Consider the following 21,066-nt stretch of genomic DNA (forward strand, 5'->3'; position numbering starts at 1 on the left):
GTCTGATTTACCATTAAGTGGAGAACTTCCTTGAAAGTATAACTATATGAAAACTCTTGCCTGCTTCCATCATGTGATTTCTATCATAATTATTTCCTAGATCTCAATACAATGGAAGCTAGTCTCAGAAACCACTCTCTCAGAATATATGGGATATTTTACTTAAAGTATTTCTTTTCTGTTGTTACTTTCTTGCTGGGTCTTACAGAGGATCTTGCTCATGTTGTGTTACCTCCGGAGGGGGGAAAATCTGTAGGCTGAATTTTGAAACTAAACTCTTTGGTTAGGACCATTTGAATCAAGTATAACTGACCCAGAGCTTACTCCACATGGTCAAGTGACTTTTTGTTTTATTCTTAGATAACAGGCTGGGTGGCCCCTTGTCATTAACACTGGAAAAAGACTATTTTCAGTTTTTAAGATATCATATTTTTAGGAACCACAAGAAAATCTAATAGAGTACACTAATGGATTACAGCTGTTTTTACCTATATTTATTATATTTTCTATTTGAATGTAAATTCATAATAACTATTCCAAGATTAAAAAAATTTTTAACTCTTTTTTTTTTTTAAAGGTGTTATTTATTTATTTGACAGAGATAGAGACAGCCAGCGAGAAAGGGAACACAGGCACGGGGAGTGGGAGAGGAAGAAGCAGGCTCACAGCAGAAGAGCCTGATGTGGGGCTCGATCGCATAATGCCGGGATCACGCCCTGAGCCGAAGGCAGACGCTTAACCGCTGTGCCACCCAGGCGCCCCTTAACTCTTTTTTGAAATAATTTTACATATGCAAAAAGTTTCAAAAATAGTACAAAAACTAGCTACCCTTCACCCAGATTCACCAGTTTTTGGCATTTTGCCACGTTTGTGACATTTGCTTTATCACTATCTATATATGTGTATAATTTTAAATTCTCAATCACTTAAGAGACATCATAGCCTTGTACCCCTAGATCCTTTAGCATGTAATTCCTAAGAACAAGGACATTCTCTGATGTAGCATATTATCAAAATCAGGAAATTTAACAGTGATACTATATTGTCTAAGTTATTGTTTATATGCAAATTTGCCAGATGTCCTAATAATGTACTTTATAAGAAGGGCATCCCTTCCTCTCCCTGAACCGTGACATGATTTTTTTTAACTTTGACATACCTTAAGTTAGTATTACCTTTATATATCTAGATTTTTTTCCTTTAAAAGAAGAATAAAGTGTCTTAACAAAGCTCACTAGAAGGTTTTTAATGATTGGTTTCCTTTTGATAAAAGACTTTTATAATAGTTTAGGTACCATTTTTGGCAGCTGTGTGATTTGCATGAGCCATGTGGTTAGGATAGAGGTAGAAGTTAGTATTGGTACTGGCTTTGTCACATGATTTTGGGGGAGTCACAACTTTTTCTAGACCTTGGTTTATGCACTGTGGTATGGACCTAATGACATGTGGCCTGCCTGTCTCGTGCATATAATTGACATTCTTTGAAAGTTACTTTATAGTGCACAACTAGTCAGGATGCTATTTTAAGATTCCAAACATGGTAGACTGTCAAATGGTGACCATTTCTATTTTAAAGATTTTATTTATTTATTTTAGAGAGTGTGTGTGCATGTGCGTGTGCAAGTTGAGGGGAGGGGTAGAGGGAGGGGGAGAGAGAGAATCTCAAGCAGAGTCCGTGCTGAGCACTGAGCCTGACTTGGGGCTTGCTCTTACAACCCTGAGATTATGACCTGAGCCAAAAATCAAGAGTCGGACACTTAACCAACTGAGCCACCCAGGTGCCCTGATGACTATTTCTATTATGATGAGAAAGAGATTAAAGAGCTCAGAAGCTCTCTTTGTCATATTTGTCTTCAGATGATAACCATGTGGTAAAAAGCTCTATATCTAGAAAGAGTGGAGATTTAAATTTGGGTACTGTCTACATTTAAGTAATGAGGGAACTTTATTAAAGCAGCAGAAGTATCACAAGTCATCAGAGAATGAGAAATGTCAGTGACGCTAGGCTAATCCCTGGGTGGCACCCATTGATTGCAGGTGGAAAAGAAAATTCTCATTTGTACATACCTCTTGATTGTCAGTATGTTACTGCTCAGGCAATTCTTCTTTCCTAACACTGAAATTATGAATAGTCACGGAATAAATGAACTAAAGATAAATTAAAGTCACATGGTTTACTTTTTTAGTCTCCTAGGTGAGTATGCAGTTCTCTTGTGTGAAAAAATTGTAGTTTTGACTAACTTGTTGCTCTTTTTTTTTCTTTTTTGCAGGCAACTCTTCCTGCCAAATAAATAGAGTTATCAGCCACCCCACTCTTCCCATCAGCATCACTGCTCATGAAGACAGGCACATCAAATTCTATGATAACAATACAGGTAAGTGTTTATTACAAAGTGATCAGTGATAAAACAAACAAACAAACAAACAAAAAAACACCCAAAATCAAAAAACCACAAACAAACCCCACCATAAGTATCCTGATCTGGGTGTCTCTTAGTGGCTGTATGGTCCAGGAGTAGGCATGAAAACAGATACTCTCCCAGCTCAGTTTCTATTCCTTCTGTCCAGATCTGCTAAGAACTAGTCTTCATGGTAGCATATAGAATCATCTTGGTTTATTTCGTAGTAAGTAAATACTATGTTTTGGCCCTAGAGCCAAGGTTATGACTAGGGACACAATGAAAAGGTCATTCAAATAGCAATAAAACTGATTTTTTGCTGTGAATATATTGGGGACAAGTAGAAACATGTTAGAAGTAGAGGCATATGATCATTATATTTTGTTTAAAATTGTCCAGTGTTTGAATAGCCTTAGTGTTGGAGATGGAAACCCTTGAGTTATTTGGTTTACTTGATTCAGTTTTTCATGGACTACTCTTTTCTGTATTATAATATTGACTATCTGGTCCTGATTGATTTGAATTAGGATATGTGGGCTTTCCTATTTTTATATTGAATTGCGTTTCACTAAAGGAAAATCCTGAAGAGCTGTGTTGGGAGAAAAACACTCCACATTAGCAGCCATATTTACCTGACTGTCTGCTCTTGACTTTTGCTGACTTTGCTTAGCTGTGAGTGATGAGTAATTTAATACTTTAATGCCTTTCTATATGTTGTTTCCACCAAAATTGTGGCCAGGTTTTCTCTCTGTTCCTTTGTCTTTGTCTCTGTCTCTTCTGTTCTCACAGCCCATGTAATTTGCCTGTTGCTAAAGGATACAAAGTAGCTAATTAATAAAGTCTGAGTCTTAGTTAATGAACATGGCTTAAAGGAATATTTGTGTACAGATGACTGTTATGTTGTTATTTGAAAGACAAAAATATAATTTGAAATTTGAGCTTTTGTTTTTCATCATTACTGTGGCTGGAGTGGGGAGGGAGACACACTGTTTTAGCTGTTATGGAAAAAGCTATTGATGCAGTAAGTACACAGAGAGGGGTGACTGGAGAAATCAGTGTAACATGTAGCTGGCATATATTCAGAATGAGGAGAGCTATTAATAAAAAGTAACAATCTCTTTTTTCCAAAGGCAAACTCATCCACTCCATGGTAGCCCACCTAGAAGCTGTTACAAGTCTAGCAGTTGATCCTAATGGCTTGTACTTGATGTCTGGCAGTAAGTACATCAGCTGTGGATTATTTATTTATCCTTATTAGTTTCATGTTAATGTAATATTTCCTTTCAATTTCTTTTCTTTCTTTTTTTTTTTTTTTCCTTTTTTCTTGATGCAGGTCATGACTGTTCAATACGTTTATGGAACCTAGAAAGTAAGACGTGTATCCAAGAGTTCACAGCTCATCGGAAAAAGTTTGAAGAATCAATTCATGATGTAGCTTTCCACCCATCCAAATGCTATATAGCCAGTGCTGGGGCTGATGCACTGGCTAAAGTCTTTGTATGACACAGTGCATCATCTTCACCTTCTAGCTCTTTATAAATAATCAACTGCACAAAAGAGATACAGAAGACCAGGGCAAGAATCAACCTGTCCTGCCCTTTTGTTCTGCTGAAGGAGCACAGAGAACATTTGTTTTAAAGTATAGTTTTGCAATTCGTATACTGTTTTCTAAAACTAAAGTTTGTTCAGGTTGCTGCAAGCTCAGCTGAATCTGTGAGCCTGAAAACTGTTTCAAATTTTCCCCCAAATAGGAGCTTTTATTTCTGAGGTGGTTCTAATTCGCTAGGCAGGCCTGAGCGAACATAAGTTTAGCTTGTCCCTATTGAGTAAATAGGACATGCTATATGGGATAATTAAAAACTTGATGACTGGGAATGAGTAAAGGAAGAACAAATTTAGACCTACTTCTCCCCTGAGAAATCTTGTTAAACACATTAAGTAGTTAAAACAGTAATCTTGACCATATCTGCTGTACTAACCCCTGTGTGCATAATGACCAGGCAGTGTTCAAACGAGTTTTTAATTTAGCTCTCCTTTCGTCTGTGCACATAAAGCACCTGGCAAAGCATTGTACCTATTAAGGGGGGAAAAAAAAGAAATGCAATAATACGTTAAATATATTATTATTCAGAAATACTAAACAAATATTTAGTTTGTAAGCAGATTTCTATATTGTATTACATTTTTGAAAATAGATTTGGTACCATTGTAAAGTTTAGCTGTCAGAAACAGTCACCATTATGAATAGTTGATAGAGTCTGCTTTTACTAAAGGATTTAACTTATTCAGGTTTGAGATTCTGTTTATTTTTAAGAACAAGCAGGGCATATCTTTATAATAATTTCTGTTAATTTAAAAAATTCACTTTATTCATGTGATATTTATAGTACCAGAGTGGTTATCTCATATCGATGAAATCTTCTTACCTTTCAGTGGTTTGAAAAGACGGAAGTTATCCGTGAGTACTCCTTTGTCAAAACCCACATACCATGCTTCAGATGACCTCTTGCTCTTTCTTTGTGTCTCATATTCAAATTATCTGATATCTACCAAAAACAGTTTATAATTATTATGTTTTAACAGCCCAAAGGGTTTGATTAACGTCAGGCAGCTGCTTTTGCAGTACTAAATAAAGCCAACTATTTTGTACCCCAGAAGTCCTCCATTAATATATCCAAGAAGGGGAGCTCCCTGGAAATCTGGATGGAAGAGTTCAGTGTATAACCTTGGCTAAAGAGTTGTCTTTCTCTATCCCTGCCCCTACCCCCTCCTCCATTCTTTAATTGGAATACACAGCATGTTTTAATAGGCAGTGTATCAATATTGTTTCTGGGGAAAACTGTCATAAAGGACCAGGCTTCCCTGAGCTCACCTAGCCTGTGACCCACATGTGGCCAGCTTTTGGGATTCCCATGACCCCACTCTTTGGACCTAATGTATAGACCTCATCCCTACAACTGTCTCACCTGTCTTTACACTCTCTTGTTTGCCTCAAATGTCAGAGACCAATGTAGAAATTAGAAATAAATTACTAATGCCCAGCATTTCAGCAAAATATATGTATAATAGTTCTCAGATTTAAAAAATCCATATCCATAAATGTTTTAACCTTTTAATGTAATTCCTACATTCCTCTCCCCACCTATTCCATTGTCATAACAATGACACTTCTGATTATATGTATATCTACTCCTTGAAAACGTATTCTGATGGTGATATGGGTAGTAATTGATAATTTTTCTTTAAAATTTCTGTTTTCTGCCTCTAGAGTTTTGCAGTCTATAGGCAAATTTCTTTAAAGATGTGTGCTAGATTTGCCTGATTGATACACATATATGCTTTAATATTTTGATACAGCTACCTTGTCATTTCATCTGTGCTTTGGGTAACAGTGGGCTCAAGGGACTCCTTTGTATAATCAAATGAACTGACCTGGACTTGAGCTACCAGGTGAATGTTTGTATTATTCCCACGCAGATATAGAATTCCACATTTTGTTTGGTGCATTCCTCTTTTGGTTCTTCGATGAGTGAAAAAATTCCAGTCAGGTGCCCTTACTTGGCATATTTATGACAGATTAAGCTACAGCTCTACCAGTTACTGCTTTAATTACCTCCCAGGATCTTCAGTGCCTGCTTTATTTAAGTCACTGAAATTCCCCAAACCAAGACATTCTCTTCCCCTGCATTTTATACCTCATGGTTGAAATTTTTCTGTTAGTAGAAAATGACCATGAGATATGTAGACTGTAGTGCAAATGATGGAACTGTTGAAAGTTCTTTAGCAAGCCAGTGCCATGCCGTTGGAGACCATACACAGAGACAGAGATTCTCCTCCACTAGCACTATATGATCTCAGCCTAGAAATGAGCCAAAGCTGTCTTCCAACCAGATAGAAGCATAGACATATGTCTAATTTCCCCCCCAGCCTATTGAAAATTCAATGAAAATCCACAAAATGAACAAATTCACGATTTAAACAGTCGTTGAAATGCTTGCATAGTGCTTGATTTGTAAATATTTTGGGTGAAATATATGGGGATAGTATGAAAATCAGCAGGAGAAGTGGGTCCCTGCCTTATTTTCATATGCTGTGGATACGTCTCTGGGAGCTTGCAGCACCCTTCTCAAAACCCAACTGTCATATGAAGCTCATTTGCTACTCGAACCCTAGACAGATATTTAACATAAGTGATATAATGACCTTCAGTATTTTTCTATTGAACAAGTTTAGCAATTTTTGCCATTAAACAGATAATTAGTTATGCAAAGTATTTAGCTTTTATAATCATTTTAGTTATGACTAAAAGGGGGGAAATTATGCTGCATCACTGATAATGAACTTTGTGAAAAATTTTTTGTTTATCTTTCATTCCTTCAGTATTCTTGCTATAAATTTCTTTTGGAGATAATGATAAAGATTTATTTGAAAATGTCTAAAATGTATGTATATTTTATAAATATATATTATATATATTGTAGGAATATATATAATATATGTAGACTATATATATATATACATATACATATATATGTATATATATATAAACCATAGGTGCATTTTACTGTTTTGTATTTTTGTTTTTAGAGGTAGTGTGTACACCGCAGGTAATGATGAGTATGATGAGTGTTGTGCTGTTTGCTTTTGCAGTATAATATATAGTTCTAAATGTTTAAATTACTGTATATATTATATTCATTATAGGCTAGCATGCTTGTTTTAAAGACTGTCATTCTAGTTTATTAAAATCTGAATGTAAGAAAACCTGGCTATTCAAATGTGAATTGAAAAATATTCCATTCTCAGTACTGAACTATTTCCATTGAACATTCAGGATTTTTAACAAAACAGAATCATCAAGAAGGCAATAGCTAGAGAATGAGAGGTGCCTTTAAAATAAAATACAAATGCAGCCTTACAGTGAGGATGAGGATTGAGTTGGGGGGTGGGAGGGCTATGGGGGGGGGAGAGAGAGAGAAAAAGAGAGAGAGAGAGAGAGTGTGTGTGTGTGTGTGTGTGTGTGTGCGTGCGCGCCAATCTGTGACGGTCCTGATTTGTGACCATCAATGTCTTCAGTGTATCTGCTCAACTTCTAGGATTTCAGGGGACATTTCATGCGTTGTCTTTGTGCTCTTCTGAGCACCACCTGTACTTTCCAAGGATTTTGAATGTGAATTCCTAGAAATTTCAGTAGAGAGGAAAATAACTATGTTTTCACTGTAGTCAAGTTCAGGTAAAAGGAGAAATTATTCGTTCACCAAAATGATGGGATCTCTTAAATGTTCGCTAAGTAAATTAATTTTTTAAAAATGTAATTTTTAAAGGCCCTCTTTTTTAGGACTTCATATATTTCCCTCCCACATAAGAGCATGTCATGAAATTCTTATGTGATGAAGATTCAACTAGGAAAAATTATTTTTAGATTAAACACCTGAACTAGTTAAAATACCACCTAAGAATAGTGTTTAAATGACATCTTTCATATCTACCTCTTTGTCATTGCTGCCATTTTAACTAAAGCAAATCTTTATGACATCTGAAAATGATGATTGGATGCAATTAAAAAATCTATGTTGGTGCTTTTCTCAGGCTTTGTCATTTAAGTTATATTGAACTAAGATGTCACAAATCAGATTGAAAGATTTAAGAGTTTTGGTTTTCTTTTGAAAGAACTGCTTAAAATTTATCGTCAAGGTTGATAGTGAGTGGATATAGTTAATCTCTGGTTAGTATATGTCTGTAATATTTTCAACCAAGAGCCAAACTGTTACTGAATTTACATGGAAAAAGAGCTCTAAGTACAGTTTTCTTCAGCTTACTTTATTCTTTGAAAGCTGTTTCAAGGCTATTAAGTACATAATCATTAATTTTATTTACTCAGAAGTTGCCTTTGTTACTATGTTATTTGTCTAGTTATTTATATAATTGTAGTACTTTATGTGTTGACACTGGGATTCAGGTTGTACAAAAGTAGTAGCTGATAGAAATTATATGTATATTTTTGTGAAATGTATCAATTCCAGAAGTTCCTTTTAGGGGAAGGTCCAGAAAACATGTCCATCTTTAAAAACAAAGGACAGGCCATTGGTAAATGATTTGAATCGTTTTTACTTTCAACACTGAAAGTTTTTTAATTGGCCATATCCATCATCCAGCTGGACCTCCATGTCAGTGTCAGGGACGACCAGATTGACAAAGTATTTAACAGATTGCATCAGTTTTGTTTTTGAATTTGTTCCATTTTTGTTTTTGTTCTTAATCTTAAAAAACAAAACAAAACAAAAAAGCAAATTTAGGCCAAACAGAGATCCCTAGATTCCACTTCTTTATTCTAGCAGTATTCCTAAAGTGGTACTTAGGGGTCAGAATTTTCTGGATCTTTGCTAGTCAACCTTTACATTTGGTTTAACTGGGACAACATGCTTGTCATCCCTCTGATGCAAGCTAGAAAGTTCATTTTAATTTAGATTAACTTTAATGTCTGCCTGGATTTTTAGCAGGCTGTGAACCAGTGAGTGCCTTGTTAATGTAGAATGATTTTTTCCTGGTTGTTAGCTCCTTTCTGATAGTGTCTCAGAGAATGGTATTTTAGTTGTACAGATCTGCTAAATTCGGTATTATCAGCAGTCAGAAAGCCTTCAGTCTACCACATACCTCCCTCCCTGCTTTCTTCTCATTGTTTGGCTGAAGTTTGCCTCTTGTGAGAAACAAATACAACCCCCCTCTCCACACACTTTTTTCAATCCAAATTAAGAGATCTCCCCTACACCCATTCCATCTAATATCTGTTTTTAGGAGGAACCACTTCTTTGTAATCCTGAAATCTACTGGTTACTTTTATGTCTTCTCAACTTCAGTTTACTAGCGCTGACTTCAGGGCATCATCAGTCCAGTTTCCTAAGTGACTCCTTTTCTCCACACCCCCGATTCCCCACCCCCCAGCTGGTGAGCCCTGAACCAGATTGTTTGATCTTCAGGTATTTTTAAATTCAGTTATATCAATTAATGTAAATTAATCCAAATGCTAATTTTTGTGGTGCAAGAAGTTTCTTTTGTAAATTCAGGGTATGGATAAGCTAATTAAGATATCTTTTCTTGGTGGCTCTAAGTGTATTATTTGTTTTTAAATAAAGTGTACAAATATAGATAATGTGCTATAGGTGTCTCATGAATTGAAATATTTTGGAATCTAGTGGATTTGCAGTTAAAATAATACATCTTGATTTTGTCTTTTTGGTGGGGGGGAGGGGTAGGAGAGGCATGCAGAGAAATAAAAGGAGTATTAGACAAAGTAGATGTGAGTCCAAAGTAATGAACCAGTCTTAATTATTGATTGTGAGTACGGTAGAGAAATTTATCATTATGGAGTTTGAACCTTTGGAAAGCCAGTAAAATTAAAATACCCGATAAGATTGGGTCAGTAATACTTTCAGGGACACATGTATATTTTTTCAAGTGTTCAATTACATATTTTTAAAAAATTATACACTTATAAATTTAATGTGTTTTTATTTTTTGTTTGGCTACTTAACAAACATAAACCTTCCCCCTTGCTTTTTCAAATCAACATTATTTTTCAAAGGCTTTCTCTGCCCACAACTCACAATCTCTTTGTTCCAATCTGAAGCCATAATGTTATGTGGAATCTAAGAGTGTCCTTGAAACTATCTGCTGTGCTTTGATGTTTTGTATGCTTCTGTAGTAATGAGTGTTATATCCTTTGTCATGGACACATTTTTCAGTAGTGTCAGAAATATCCCTTTTGTCCCCTTTAATAAGAACTGAGACATTTGATGGACCCTCTGGGGTACCCCAGGGTGGTATTCTGACCTGCATTGGATTTCCCAAGACCTTCCCAGAGTTTTTCTGGCACCTAGGGTAGTCCCCAGGAACTTAGGAATCTGGCATCACTATTTAACCCAATCACTGTAACTATGACGCGTCCTTCCAGTTGTTACTTCTTAGTTACACCTGTTGCTTACAATGATCAGGACACTCCAGTTTTATGGGGAAGCATTGACCTGCAGGTCTGAAAACAAATCCATATTTGCTGGAACACAGATTTTAATTTAGTATAGTTTGTGTACTTTCAAAACCAAACAATTCAAAACCCACCCTACAGAAAATACTCTTTGTTTCACTTAGATCCTACAACCCTAAGCCCTTTCTTAATCCTGTTTGTGTAATTAGACTAAAGGTAATGCTGGCCTCAGTCAGACTTGGAGGATCTATTTGAGTGAACAAAATCTGCAATATCCTGCTAACGGGAAGGGCCTGTTTTGTAGAAAATTCTCTTGTCCTTGATGATTTAGCCATTCACCTTACATTGAAGGCTGGTCCAGATGCTAACTCCACATTGACTTTCCCTGTGTGCCTCTTTAAAGAGATAATCCAGTAATGTAAAGGAGGACCCACAGTAAAACATCTGTTAAATAGCACTTGGAATACTAGAATTAGTATTCTTAATTCATGTGCCAAAGTTTTCCGTGCTCTCATAAGATCCAGTATGTACACCAGCTTCCCAATCTCCAACCTCAAACCAAAGATATTTTTGAATTACCTCATATAATAGCATCATCAAATTAAGGGTAATGGTAAGGGAAACCCATCATTCACAAATGAAACTTCCCAAACTAAAAAACTTTCTTTAATTAAAAAAAAAAAAACTGCATAGAAAGCAAAAAAGTTTTTTTAAAGATTTGTTTGTTTATTTTAGAGAGAGAGTGAGAGAGGGGCAGACTCCCTGCCGAGCGTGGAGGACTTGGGGCTTGCTCTCCTGACCCTGACCTGGGCCAAAATCAAGTCAGACACTTAACCGACTGAGTCACTCAGGCACCCCAGAAAGTAAAATTTTATGTTAAGTATGAGTTGTAAAAACAAGCAGCTTGTGACTTAGATGTGCCGAAATGTATAAGTATACTGACATTTAGCTACTTCCTGATGGAAGTGGGACCAAGGCAGTAATTTTTCTCCAATAAACAAGATTAACTTACATTAGAGCAAAAGAAATCTCGTCAGAAGGTTTACTTTGGGTGCTGGCTAACTTGGGTGAAAGTGTGGGGAAAGAAGCACCATCCCAGAAAGGAAAAGCCACCAGCTCTGCAATCTGACCCACCACCCATTGTCCTTCTTTCTCTTTAAATGGCCGGGAACAATGACCACTGAGATCTTTTGACCTACAAAAGTAAATGGTTCCAATTCTGGTTTGTCATTGGTCCCTGTTACCTAAATTAAAGATTTTTACATCAAAAGTACCCTAGAGCCCCTGGTAAAGTGTCAGACAACATAGTTTTTATGATATTTTAGGAAGCCATAATAACATAGGCCCAGTTGATGTTGTGTCATTTGCATATGTCAGAATGAAGACCAGACATGTAAGAAATGTTCTCATGTGGCCAATCTCACGTGATAATCTCACGAAAAGATTAGAGAATTATTTTTATAGGATGAGGTCTGTTTTGAATGATTTTGACTGTGCTTTTAAAAGCATTTAAAAATATATTTGTGTATTTTTCTACAGACTTTTGAGCCCATGTATTTCAGAATATCCTGTTGGAATAATTTCATTCAGTATGTATTTTAGAAAAAAAATTCATTGGTCTCACATGTTTTGACAGTCATTTATGAATAACACTCCTGATACAGTACTCAACTCCTATGTAGACAAGTGGTAAATGTCTCCGTATTTTGACTGCCTGGGAAAGCACTATGGTTGTACATAGTTTGCAGATCAACATGGAAGACTTGTGTATTTCATACATGTTAAAATTAACATGTATACCATGTTAATAATGTTAATTAGCAATGTCCCGTCAGAGCTATCAGCGTTAAGGTTAGATTCTGCCAATTGCCATTCGTGAGTTTTGAAAGTATGCACATCCAGCTAAAATGCCACTTAATTTATTTAAATGGAAACTGTGTTTTTCAGTGAAACAGTACCTGTTCAGTTTCCTTGTAGATCTCAGGGTCAGAAGAAAGGCTTTCTCCCAGCTCTAAAACATTCAGGCTTTGTTTTACTCATTTTGGTCAGCCTTTTAAACAAGCAAGACAATAAGCTCCTATTTTTCATATCCTACAATACTTGGGAATACACGTCTAATGATTCCAATTAAAAAAAAAACAAAAAACCTTGCAAGCAGATTGTTTCTTCTCCTTAGGAACATCATTGCTTTCTGGAGGCAGAAATGATTTTACTTTTGAAATTGAAAGTTAGTGATCCATGCAGTTTTCTGTCCTTGATGTATGCAAGTTACATACAGCTTGCTTCTGCAGATCAACACAAATTTTATTTTGTGTGATTTTTAAAAATTATTTTGGAAGTGCAAAGACTAGCAAGGAAGATGTGATACGTTTATTTTATATATTTCAAAATTTTGTAGATTTTTTTGTGGTATGGGGAGCAGGTAGTGATGAGTTTTATTATGAATTTATACCCATTATACCCCATCCTCAACTCAGACTTTACATATTAAGTATTACTTACTGTCACCTAACAAACTAAAAACAGTTAATGATTATTTGTTTGCTTCAATGTCTATAAGCTCCTCATTTTTTTTTAATATTCCCCTTAGCACCTCTCCTGGTGCCTTATCATATAAAAAATACTCAATAACTATTTGTTGGGTGAGTAATCAGCACATTTTCAAAATTCTAAATCTATCCGGATTTTCAAAGACAAAAAAAAATAATAGTAATCTCTGCCAGTCCCTATCCAATCTCAAATGTACTTAGATCTGTGAAGCTGATCCCAAGATTGAGGTGTGCACTCTAATTAGGGAGGAATTGGGACCTCACCTGGAAGGTGGCAATAGAATGCCAAAGGCATCACCCTCCCGCTGCTGTGCACTTCCAGTCCTGCCAGCATTGGAATTGAGCCTGTGGGTGACAACGAGACGTATCTGAACCCTTTAAAGGTGCCCCTTCTTTCCCTAACCTCCGCAGCACCACCCCACTGGCCTCTACTCCCCTGTGGGGCCGCTGATGCAGTCTGGAACCTCAACCTGCCAGGACTGTCTTGGGCCCAGGCCAGGTCCACCACTCTTTCCTCGTGAGCCTCAGACGGTCCTGCTATTCCTAACTGGCTGGGGTGTTTTTTTTCCAAAGAAGTAGGAAGTTCCTCCCCGCAGAAGATTGTCAAGAAAGACATTCCTCTGGGGAGCGTACCTTGAATTTGAAGAATCTAGGACAAATCCCTCAGGATGTTTTCAGGGCTGCTTTTTGTGTAGAACATTTGATGGTAATTATCTAAATGTTTATTAACTCTCCCCAGAAGAGCTCTGTGTTGTCTCAGTTTGCTGCTACCACTCTCCCAGGGCCCAGGTGGCTAGCGGCCTTGAGCTGCTGAGCTCAATGGCTTCAGGAGTAAAATAGTCAACAAGTTAGAGACAGACTATTTATATATAACAATCAAATGACTTACATCATTAATAGAATCATCAACAGAGTAGTGAATTGTGTATGAAATATTCAATTAAATCTCAATGTTAAACCTATGTATTATGTAGGAACTATTATCTCTTTTTTAATTATTAAAATATGATTCTTTTAAGATCAGTACCAGCACAAAGAAAGGAACAGGGTTTTGGCCTGGACACAGGACATTTATTGTCAGTGAAACTTTAATTAGGCTAACTCTTATGAGTTGGTTTTTCATCTGTGAGAAGGAGATTATAGACCTGCCTGGTAGATTGATATGAGATAATAGACACAAAACACCTGATAAAATGTTGGGCAGTAATAAACATCCAACAAGTAATTATTATTCACTCCTTGAATTCACACTTTTTGTCACGTAATTCTGTCACACTCCTGATAACTTCAAGAATATCAGATATTTAGGAGAAATAAGGTTAACATGAACATCAAGAGTAGCCCTAAAAGTTATCCATAAAATGTTACTTTCCTCAATATTTGAGTGCCTGCCATGTGCCAGGCTATTCTAGGCACTGGCGTGCAGCATCAAACAGACAAAACCCTTTATCTGAGGTGGCTTACATTCCAGCTGGGGAAAACAACAAATAATATAGGTAAAAAATACAGAATATGAGTGATAAGTGTTAAGGATAAACAAAGGGAAAGGAGATGATTTTTCTTAGACGTAAAAAGTGATACAATTGAAATTAATACAATTAATTAAAAGCAACACAAGGGGGACCTGGCTGTCTCAGTTGGAAGACTGTGCTACGCTTGACCTTGGGGTTGTAAGTTAGAGCCTTATGTTGGCTGTAGAGATTACCTAAATAAATAAAAACTTAAAAAGAGCAACAGAAAGGAGCAATAAATAAGTAATGAAGACACACGGAGGCAGTATTCATCATATCCCACCATACCGTTTCACTCCCACCCCCCTTGTAGTAATAGTGTGATATATGTACCTCTGTTCTTGTTCATACCAGTGTGTGTACACAAATACTGCATGGACTTTTGTCTTGTTCTACATGTTCTCTGCAACTTGCTTTTAAAATTTAATTATATTTTGAGCAACTTATAAGTCTATACATATATAGTTTTCTTTTACATTCCTTAATATACACACACAATCTTATATAAATGAAATGAGATTTTTTTGGTGGATCTTCTTGCTTTAAATAAATGAGATAATACATGTCCTCTGCATCTTTCCTCATCCAACCATATGTGATTGAAATTCCTCCAAGTCTGTCTTATAGCTGTTATTTCATTCTTTTTAATGATGAATACTCTAATGATGATGGCTTAAACTTCTTCATAATCAGTGGGCATTTACTTTGCTACCAGATTTTCACTATTATGGTAATTGTGCCTGTGCACTATTCATGACCAGGATAGTTTCACTTCTATGGAATAGAGTCCCTGCAGTAGGATTGCTGGGTTGAGAGATATGTAGATTTAAAATTTTTAAATAAGTATTGACATTGTTTTCCAAAAAGGCTGGAACAATTTATATTTTCATCAGTAAATGTACAGTATAAAAATACCCTTACTCTTTATATCCACTAGCAATAGCTGTTGTAGCATTAAAAAAAAAAAAAAACAAACACGACATGGTGTGTACAGTGATTTCTCCATATTATTTTCCTGATTGCATTTTCCTGATTACTGTAAATCTGCATAACTTTTCATATGTTCTTTGGTTATTTGGATTTCACTCACAATTAAATTACCTTTTGTATTCATTTTCTGTTGCTGTGTATCAAATTACCACAAATTTAGCAGCTTAAAACAATACCCGTTTTATTATTTCATAGTTATGTGGTTTAGAACTTCAAGTGGGCTTGACTGGGCTCTCTGTTGAGTGTCCGATAAGGCTGAAACGAAGGTGTGTGCCAGGCTTGGCTCTTGACTAAAAGATCTGGGGGAAGAATTCACTTCCAGGCTCATTCATGTTGTTGGCAGAATTTCAAACCTTACAATTGTAGGATGGTTGTAATATGGAGGTCTCTCTTTCCTTGCTGACTGTTAGCTAGAGGTTCTTGTCTCAGCTTTTAGAGGTTCCTTTCCAGTCCTTGTATGTAACGCTCCCCCACCCCGCCCCCTGCCGGCCATCTTCAAGGTTAGCAAGGACTCATCAGATCCTTCTCGTACTTGACTCTGTGTTTTCTCTTCTGCTATCAGCCAGAGAAAACTCTCTGCTTTTAAAGGGCTCATGTGCCTAGAGTAGGCCCACCCAGATAATTTCTGTATGTTAAGGTCTGTCGGTTAGTAACCTTAAATTACTTCCGCAAACTCCCTTTGCTTGGTAAAAGTAGCATTATCATGGGAGTAACACCAGGGGCAAAGATCATGGGGCCATCTTAGAATTCTGTCTACCACAAATATTCATATTTTTATTTATATCTTTACACTTATGTCCATGTTTCTATTGTGTTTGCCTTTTTATCTTTTAATTTAACTAGTTCATAGGGTTTTTGTATATTACACATTATTAAGCCTTTCTACCCTTGGTTGCAAAGTTTTTCCAACTCTTAGTTGTCCATTGACCACTAATATTATTAAATACTTTTTCCATAGAAAATTTAGCCTTTTGGATTTCACTCTTAAGGTGAATTGCATATTTGTATCTTTTTATTCACATTTTAAATTTTTATTCGTTTTTTTTTATTTTTCATTCACTTCATTTTTTGTTAACATTTTGCCCATCTGTGCACTGTCTTTTTAAAAAAAAATTGTAAGTGCTCTTTCTACATTATATGTAAACACTTCATATTATTTGCAAATTTTTTCCAAACTAATTTGTCTGTTTACCATATTTATACCTTTTCCCATTCAAAACTTTATATTAGTATATACTCAAGTATATTTTTTATAAAACATGGACATTTGTAAATATGTAAAAATTTCAAAGTATTCTGTTCACCGCTGGGTGGCATGTGTAGTCTCCTAGAATGGCTTATCCATTTTATTCTTGGGTTTTGTTGTTAGTGGGTTTTTTTTTTTATATTTGTCTTTACTCCATTTGGAATTTGTTTTTGTACAGAATGCAAGCTATGGATCCAACTTTACTTTCTTCCGAGCGGGTTGCCAATTGTTCCAGCACTTCTTACCAAATTGTCTTTTTCCAATGAAACAAAATACCAACTTTGTCATATATTAATTTTTCAGATAGAATGAGATTTCTCACTATACTATGCTGTTTCGCTTAGAGTATCATGCACTTAATTACAGTGACTCTATGTTTGCACACAGTGGATTTATAAAATGGTCAGGCAGAGCTTTGTCCCACCCCACACTCCTGGCTACTGTTCTTTTTACTGCCTATCGTGGCTATTATCAGACATTTGAAGTTTGTGATCATTTTATCCAATTAGGGGTTGAAACTGCATTAAATTTAAAGATTAATTTTGGGAAATTTGACATATGATATTGTCTTCTAAGAACTAACAAAATTGTATCATTTTCTGTTTGCTCAGATCCTGTCTATATCATTAGTAAGCTTGAGATTTGAGACTTTTCTTCACTTAAGTCCTGTGTCTTTTTTTTTTTTTTTTTTTTTAACTACATGTAATCTCGTTTCTTAGTCTTTGGTCATTATTGAGAATGGATTTTTTTCCATTTCCATTTCTAAAGGCTTATTATAAATAAAAAGCTTATTTGTGTGTGTGTGTGCTCTTACCTTGTATACAACACATTTATTATATATAGTTACTAAATTTTCTCATTAATTCCAGAAGTTTTCACTACAGTCTCTTGGGATTTTTAGGACTATAATGATGACAGTCACAAATATAATGACACTAACGCTCACAAAATCACAAAAATAACTTGTTTTTTTTCCCCAGTGTTTGAAAGATTCTTTTCTTCTCAGAATCTTTATTGTCTAGAAACCCCATTATAGTGTTAAGTGATAATGGTGATAGGCATCTCTGAGTGCTATTGATTTTAATTGAAATAGTTTGCATATTTAGCTATTTTGAATATTTGTGTTGCTATTTGGTAAATAATCTAATTTAAATAAATTCTTTCCTGTTTGACCAAGAGATTTTACTAGAAATAGCTGCTGAATTTTGTCAGATGCCTTTTCAGCTTCTTTTGATGTGGTGGTGTGTTACTGTCCTTTTATCTGGTGACTAACTAGATTGTTTGTGGAGCTGCTGACATTAAGCCACTCTTGTCTCCTTGGAATAAAACCTACTTGGTCATTATGTGCTATTCTTTCTTTTATAAATCAGTTTTCCAGTTGCTGATATTTTGTTTAGAACTGCAGCATGCATATTTCTAAGTGAGATTGGTCTATAGGTTTCTTCAGTGGACTTTTTATTAGGTGTAAAAAATTATGCAGGTTGACAAAACGTGGGACTAATCAGAAGGCTCACCCACTGCCAGTGAGAATGCAAATTTATTCAAGATGTTGGAGAACCGTTTGGATGAATCTACTAAAGTGAACATATGAAATCTAGTAATTCTGTTTCCGGGCAAATACCCAATAAAATGCATACAAATGTACACCAAAAGATATGTTCTAGAATGTTTATAGCAACATTATTAGTAATAGCTTCAAACCAGAAACTACCTAAAAGTCTATCTACTATGGAATGGATAAATACATTTTGGTATTCATACAATGGAATATTATACAACAATGAGAATGAACAGTTTATAAGTACATGCAACATATGGATGAATCTCAGAAACATTATGTTGAGCCTGAAAAGGCAGCTATAAAAGAATACTGTATGCTTTCCATTATATAAAGTCAAAAATGGGCAAAACTAATCTATGTTAACTGTTAGAAGTCAGGAGAGTGGTTATCTTCAGTGAGAGGTAGGGGAGGAGATAGTGGCTGAAAGGGAGTCTGAGGGGGACTTCTGCAGTGCTGGTAATATTTTGTTTCTTTATCTGGGTGCTTGTTTATGTTGGATTGTTTAGTTCATGAAAATTCATCTAATTTACACTTACATGTACACTTTTCTGTATGTATATTATACTTGAATAAAACATTTTTAGAAAGCAATACTTGTTTCATAGAATGAATTGGGGAGCTTTTCATCTTTTCCTATACTTTATATTTGTTTAAATAAGAGATCGTTGAAATTATATATTAAAGATTAGAGGAAACTTGGCTGAGAAATCCTTTGTTCCCGGGGCCTTCTTTTTTAGAGGTAGGATTGTTAATTTCTTTTCTAATATCTTTGGTTCAAAATATTCACTTCTTGGATTAATTCTGATAATTTATATTTTGTAGGAAACATTTCCTTTCTTCTGGGTTTTCACATTTATTTTCTATAGGTCTGTGTTTTTATGTTTCTTATAATTTGTTCTGTGTGTGGTATTACAGTTTTTATCTGTATTATTCAAGGATTATCTGTGTGTGTTTCTTCATTTTCAAGGAGTTCAGGAAAAGAAGTACTCATTTTTCACATTTAATTCCTCATGGCAAGTTGAAGGATGAGGAGGAGAAAATTAAGGTGGATCAAGAATTTGCTCAGAATCCCCTCTGAAGATTTCTGCATCAGTAACTGAGGAGGTTTGTTACTCGGCTTCTCCGTTTCCCTTCCCTTACCTGGAAAAACAGGACACCAATTCTCTTTTCCCCTCTTCTCAAGTCTTGTTGTTTTACCCAGACTTCTCTTTTTTGTGTGTCACTTGGAGGAGTAGTTTAGTTCCCGATACTATACTCAGTGGACAGTTTCCACCAATTTAAACAATCTTTCTAGGTACAAGCATGTAAAACAAATGTCAAAGAATCATTAGGAATGGGTCATGGATATTAGCCACCTTGCCTCTCTTATTCCCAGTGTGTTTGGTCATTATGACTGGACTAACTTGTCTTCAATGTGCAGACGAACAAAGTGCAGCCCTGCCAATTTACCTTTTGCTTCTGTATCAGCAAGGAATGGAATTAGCTTTTAAGTTTGAGAAAGCTGAACAAATAATGACCTAAAAAATGGAAGTTCAGTGTAAGGGAGTTGGCATTGGTCCAACTGTTCAAAATGTCAAGAAGGACCCAGGCTCTTTTTATTCCTCTCTGCCCTTCTTAGAGGAATGGATTTTCATCTATTTTTTGGTTTCAAGTTGGCTGCCACAATACCAGTCATGTTATCCAAGTTCAAGGCAAAGAAGAAGGTGGAAAATGGGAAGGGTAGTACTAATTAGGACTTTTCTTCTTTTGGCAGCAAAGGAAATCTGCCCAGTGGCCCTCCAGCAGATTTCTCCACATACCTAACTGGCCACAACATTGCCTCCCTATATTTAATGGATGTTGCGAAAGTGAGTATCTCACTTTTCAGCTTCTATAGTAGGAGGAGATGGCAGTGAGAAGTCAGTTTCAAATGGCTTTTGGGTTAAACAACAAATGTTCTCTTTTACAAATGCCCCATTAGACAGAAATTTCTTTAATCACTCATTTCTATTTTGCATTTTCCCTCATTTCTTCTCTCTCGCCCTGATTATAAAAGGTAATATATGTGATTTGTAGACACTGAGTCCTGATATCCCAACTCTTGCGAACAGTGTCTCAAATCACCTTCAAATGAGACATTCACTTTTTCTGTATGATATCCCAATCATTCTAGTCTTGTTTGTTCATTCCCTGTTTTGAATTCACTCACTCTCTGAAGAGTGATCAAACAAACCCTCCTAAGTAGGCTTCCTTTCACACAAATCCTGAGAACCCTGTTGTCTTAGATATAGCCTTGGGTTTGTCCCTAGGGTTAAGTTTTCTATCAGTTGATGCATGACTCTTCTTGCATTCTTTTTACTCCAAGAGGATTATCTTTTATACCTTAGAAGAAGTTGGTTTATTTTCCTAAAGATGCTAAATAAAGAACTTAAGAAATGTCATAAAAAATAAACATCCTTAGGCATAGATTCTTTGGCCCAACCAGTACCAAAAGAAACCCCTAAATTTCAACCTTCCTATACAAAAAGTGTAGGCCTCCTTTGCTCTTTAAAATGAAAAGACCTAATTATGCTTATGGCCAAGTGAAGTAATAGACCAGATTTAACTTCCCCCTTTAAACAATGGGGAGGGGGTGGAAACACAGTAGTTTTCAGATATTGGACAAGAGCCAGCACAAGGCAATAATTTCTGAGAGAGAGGAAAACAAACTCTGGCCCTTGCTTACTGCCTAGAGAGTGTCCATGACATGAGGGGCAACCCAGTAGAGCCTAGAGGTCTCTGTGAATTGAAGAGACAGAGTTGGGAGTTTGGTGAGTCCAAGATAGCTAGAGTTTGCAGGACAGAATGCTA

At 35.9% G+C, this 21,066-nt stretch overlaps 1 protein-coding gene across 2 annotated transcripts in view; it reads left to right on the forward strand.

Annotated features, from left to right (window-relative positions):
• The window catches only part of STRN (striatin), a 102,788-nt gene extending 83,960 nt beyond the window's left edge, over positions 1 to 18,828 (forward strand). For both annotated transcript variants that reach the window (XM_026478905.4, XM_026478910.4), the window contains 3 exons: positions 2,271 to 2,375; positions 3,530 to 3,616; positions 3,733 to 18,828. In XM_026478905.4, coding sequence (XP_026334690.1) covers positions 2,271 to 2,375; positions 3,530 to 3,616; positions 3,733 to 3,902 — 362 coding nt within the window. In that variant the 3' untranslated portion in view covers positions 3,903 to 18,828. The remainder of the gene's footprint in view (positions 1 to 2,270; positions 2,376 to 3,529; positions 3,617 to 3,732) is intronic.
• The last annotated feature ends 2,238 nt before the right edge of the window (positions 18,829 to 21,066 follow it).

The sequence above is a fragment of the Ursus arctos genome, unplaced genomic scaffold, assembly GCF_023065955.2.
Source record: "Ursus arctos isolate Adak ecotype North America unplaced genomic scaffold, UrsArc2.0 scaffold_8, whole genome shotgun sequence".
NCBI classification, from domain to species: Eukaryota; Metazoa; Chordata; class Mammalia; order Carnivora; family Ursidae; genus Ursus; species Ursus arctos.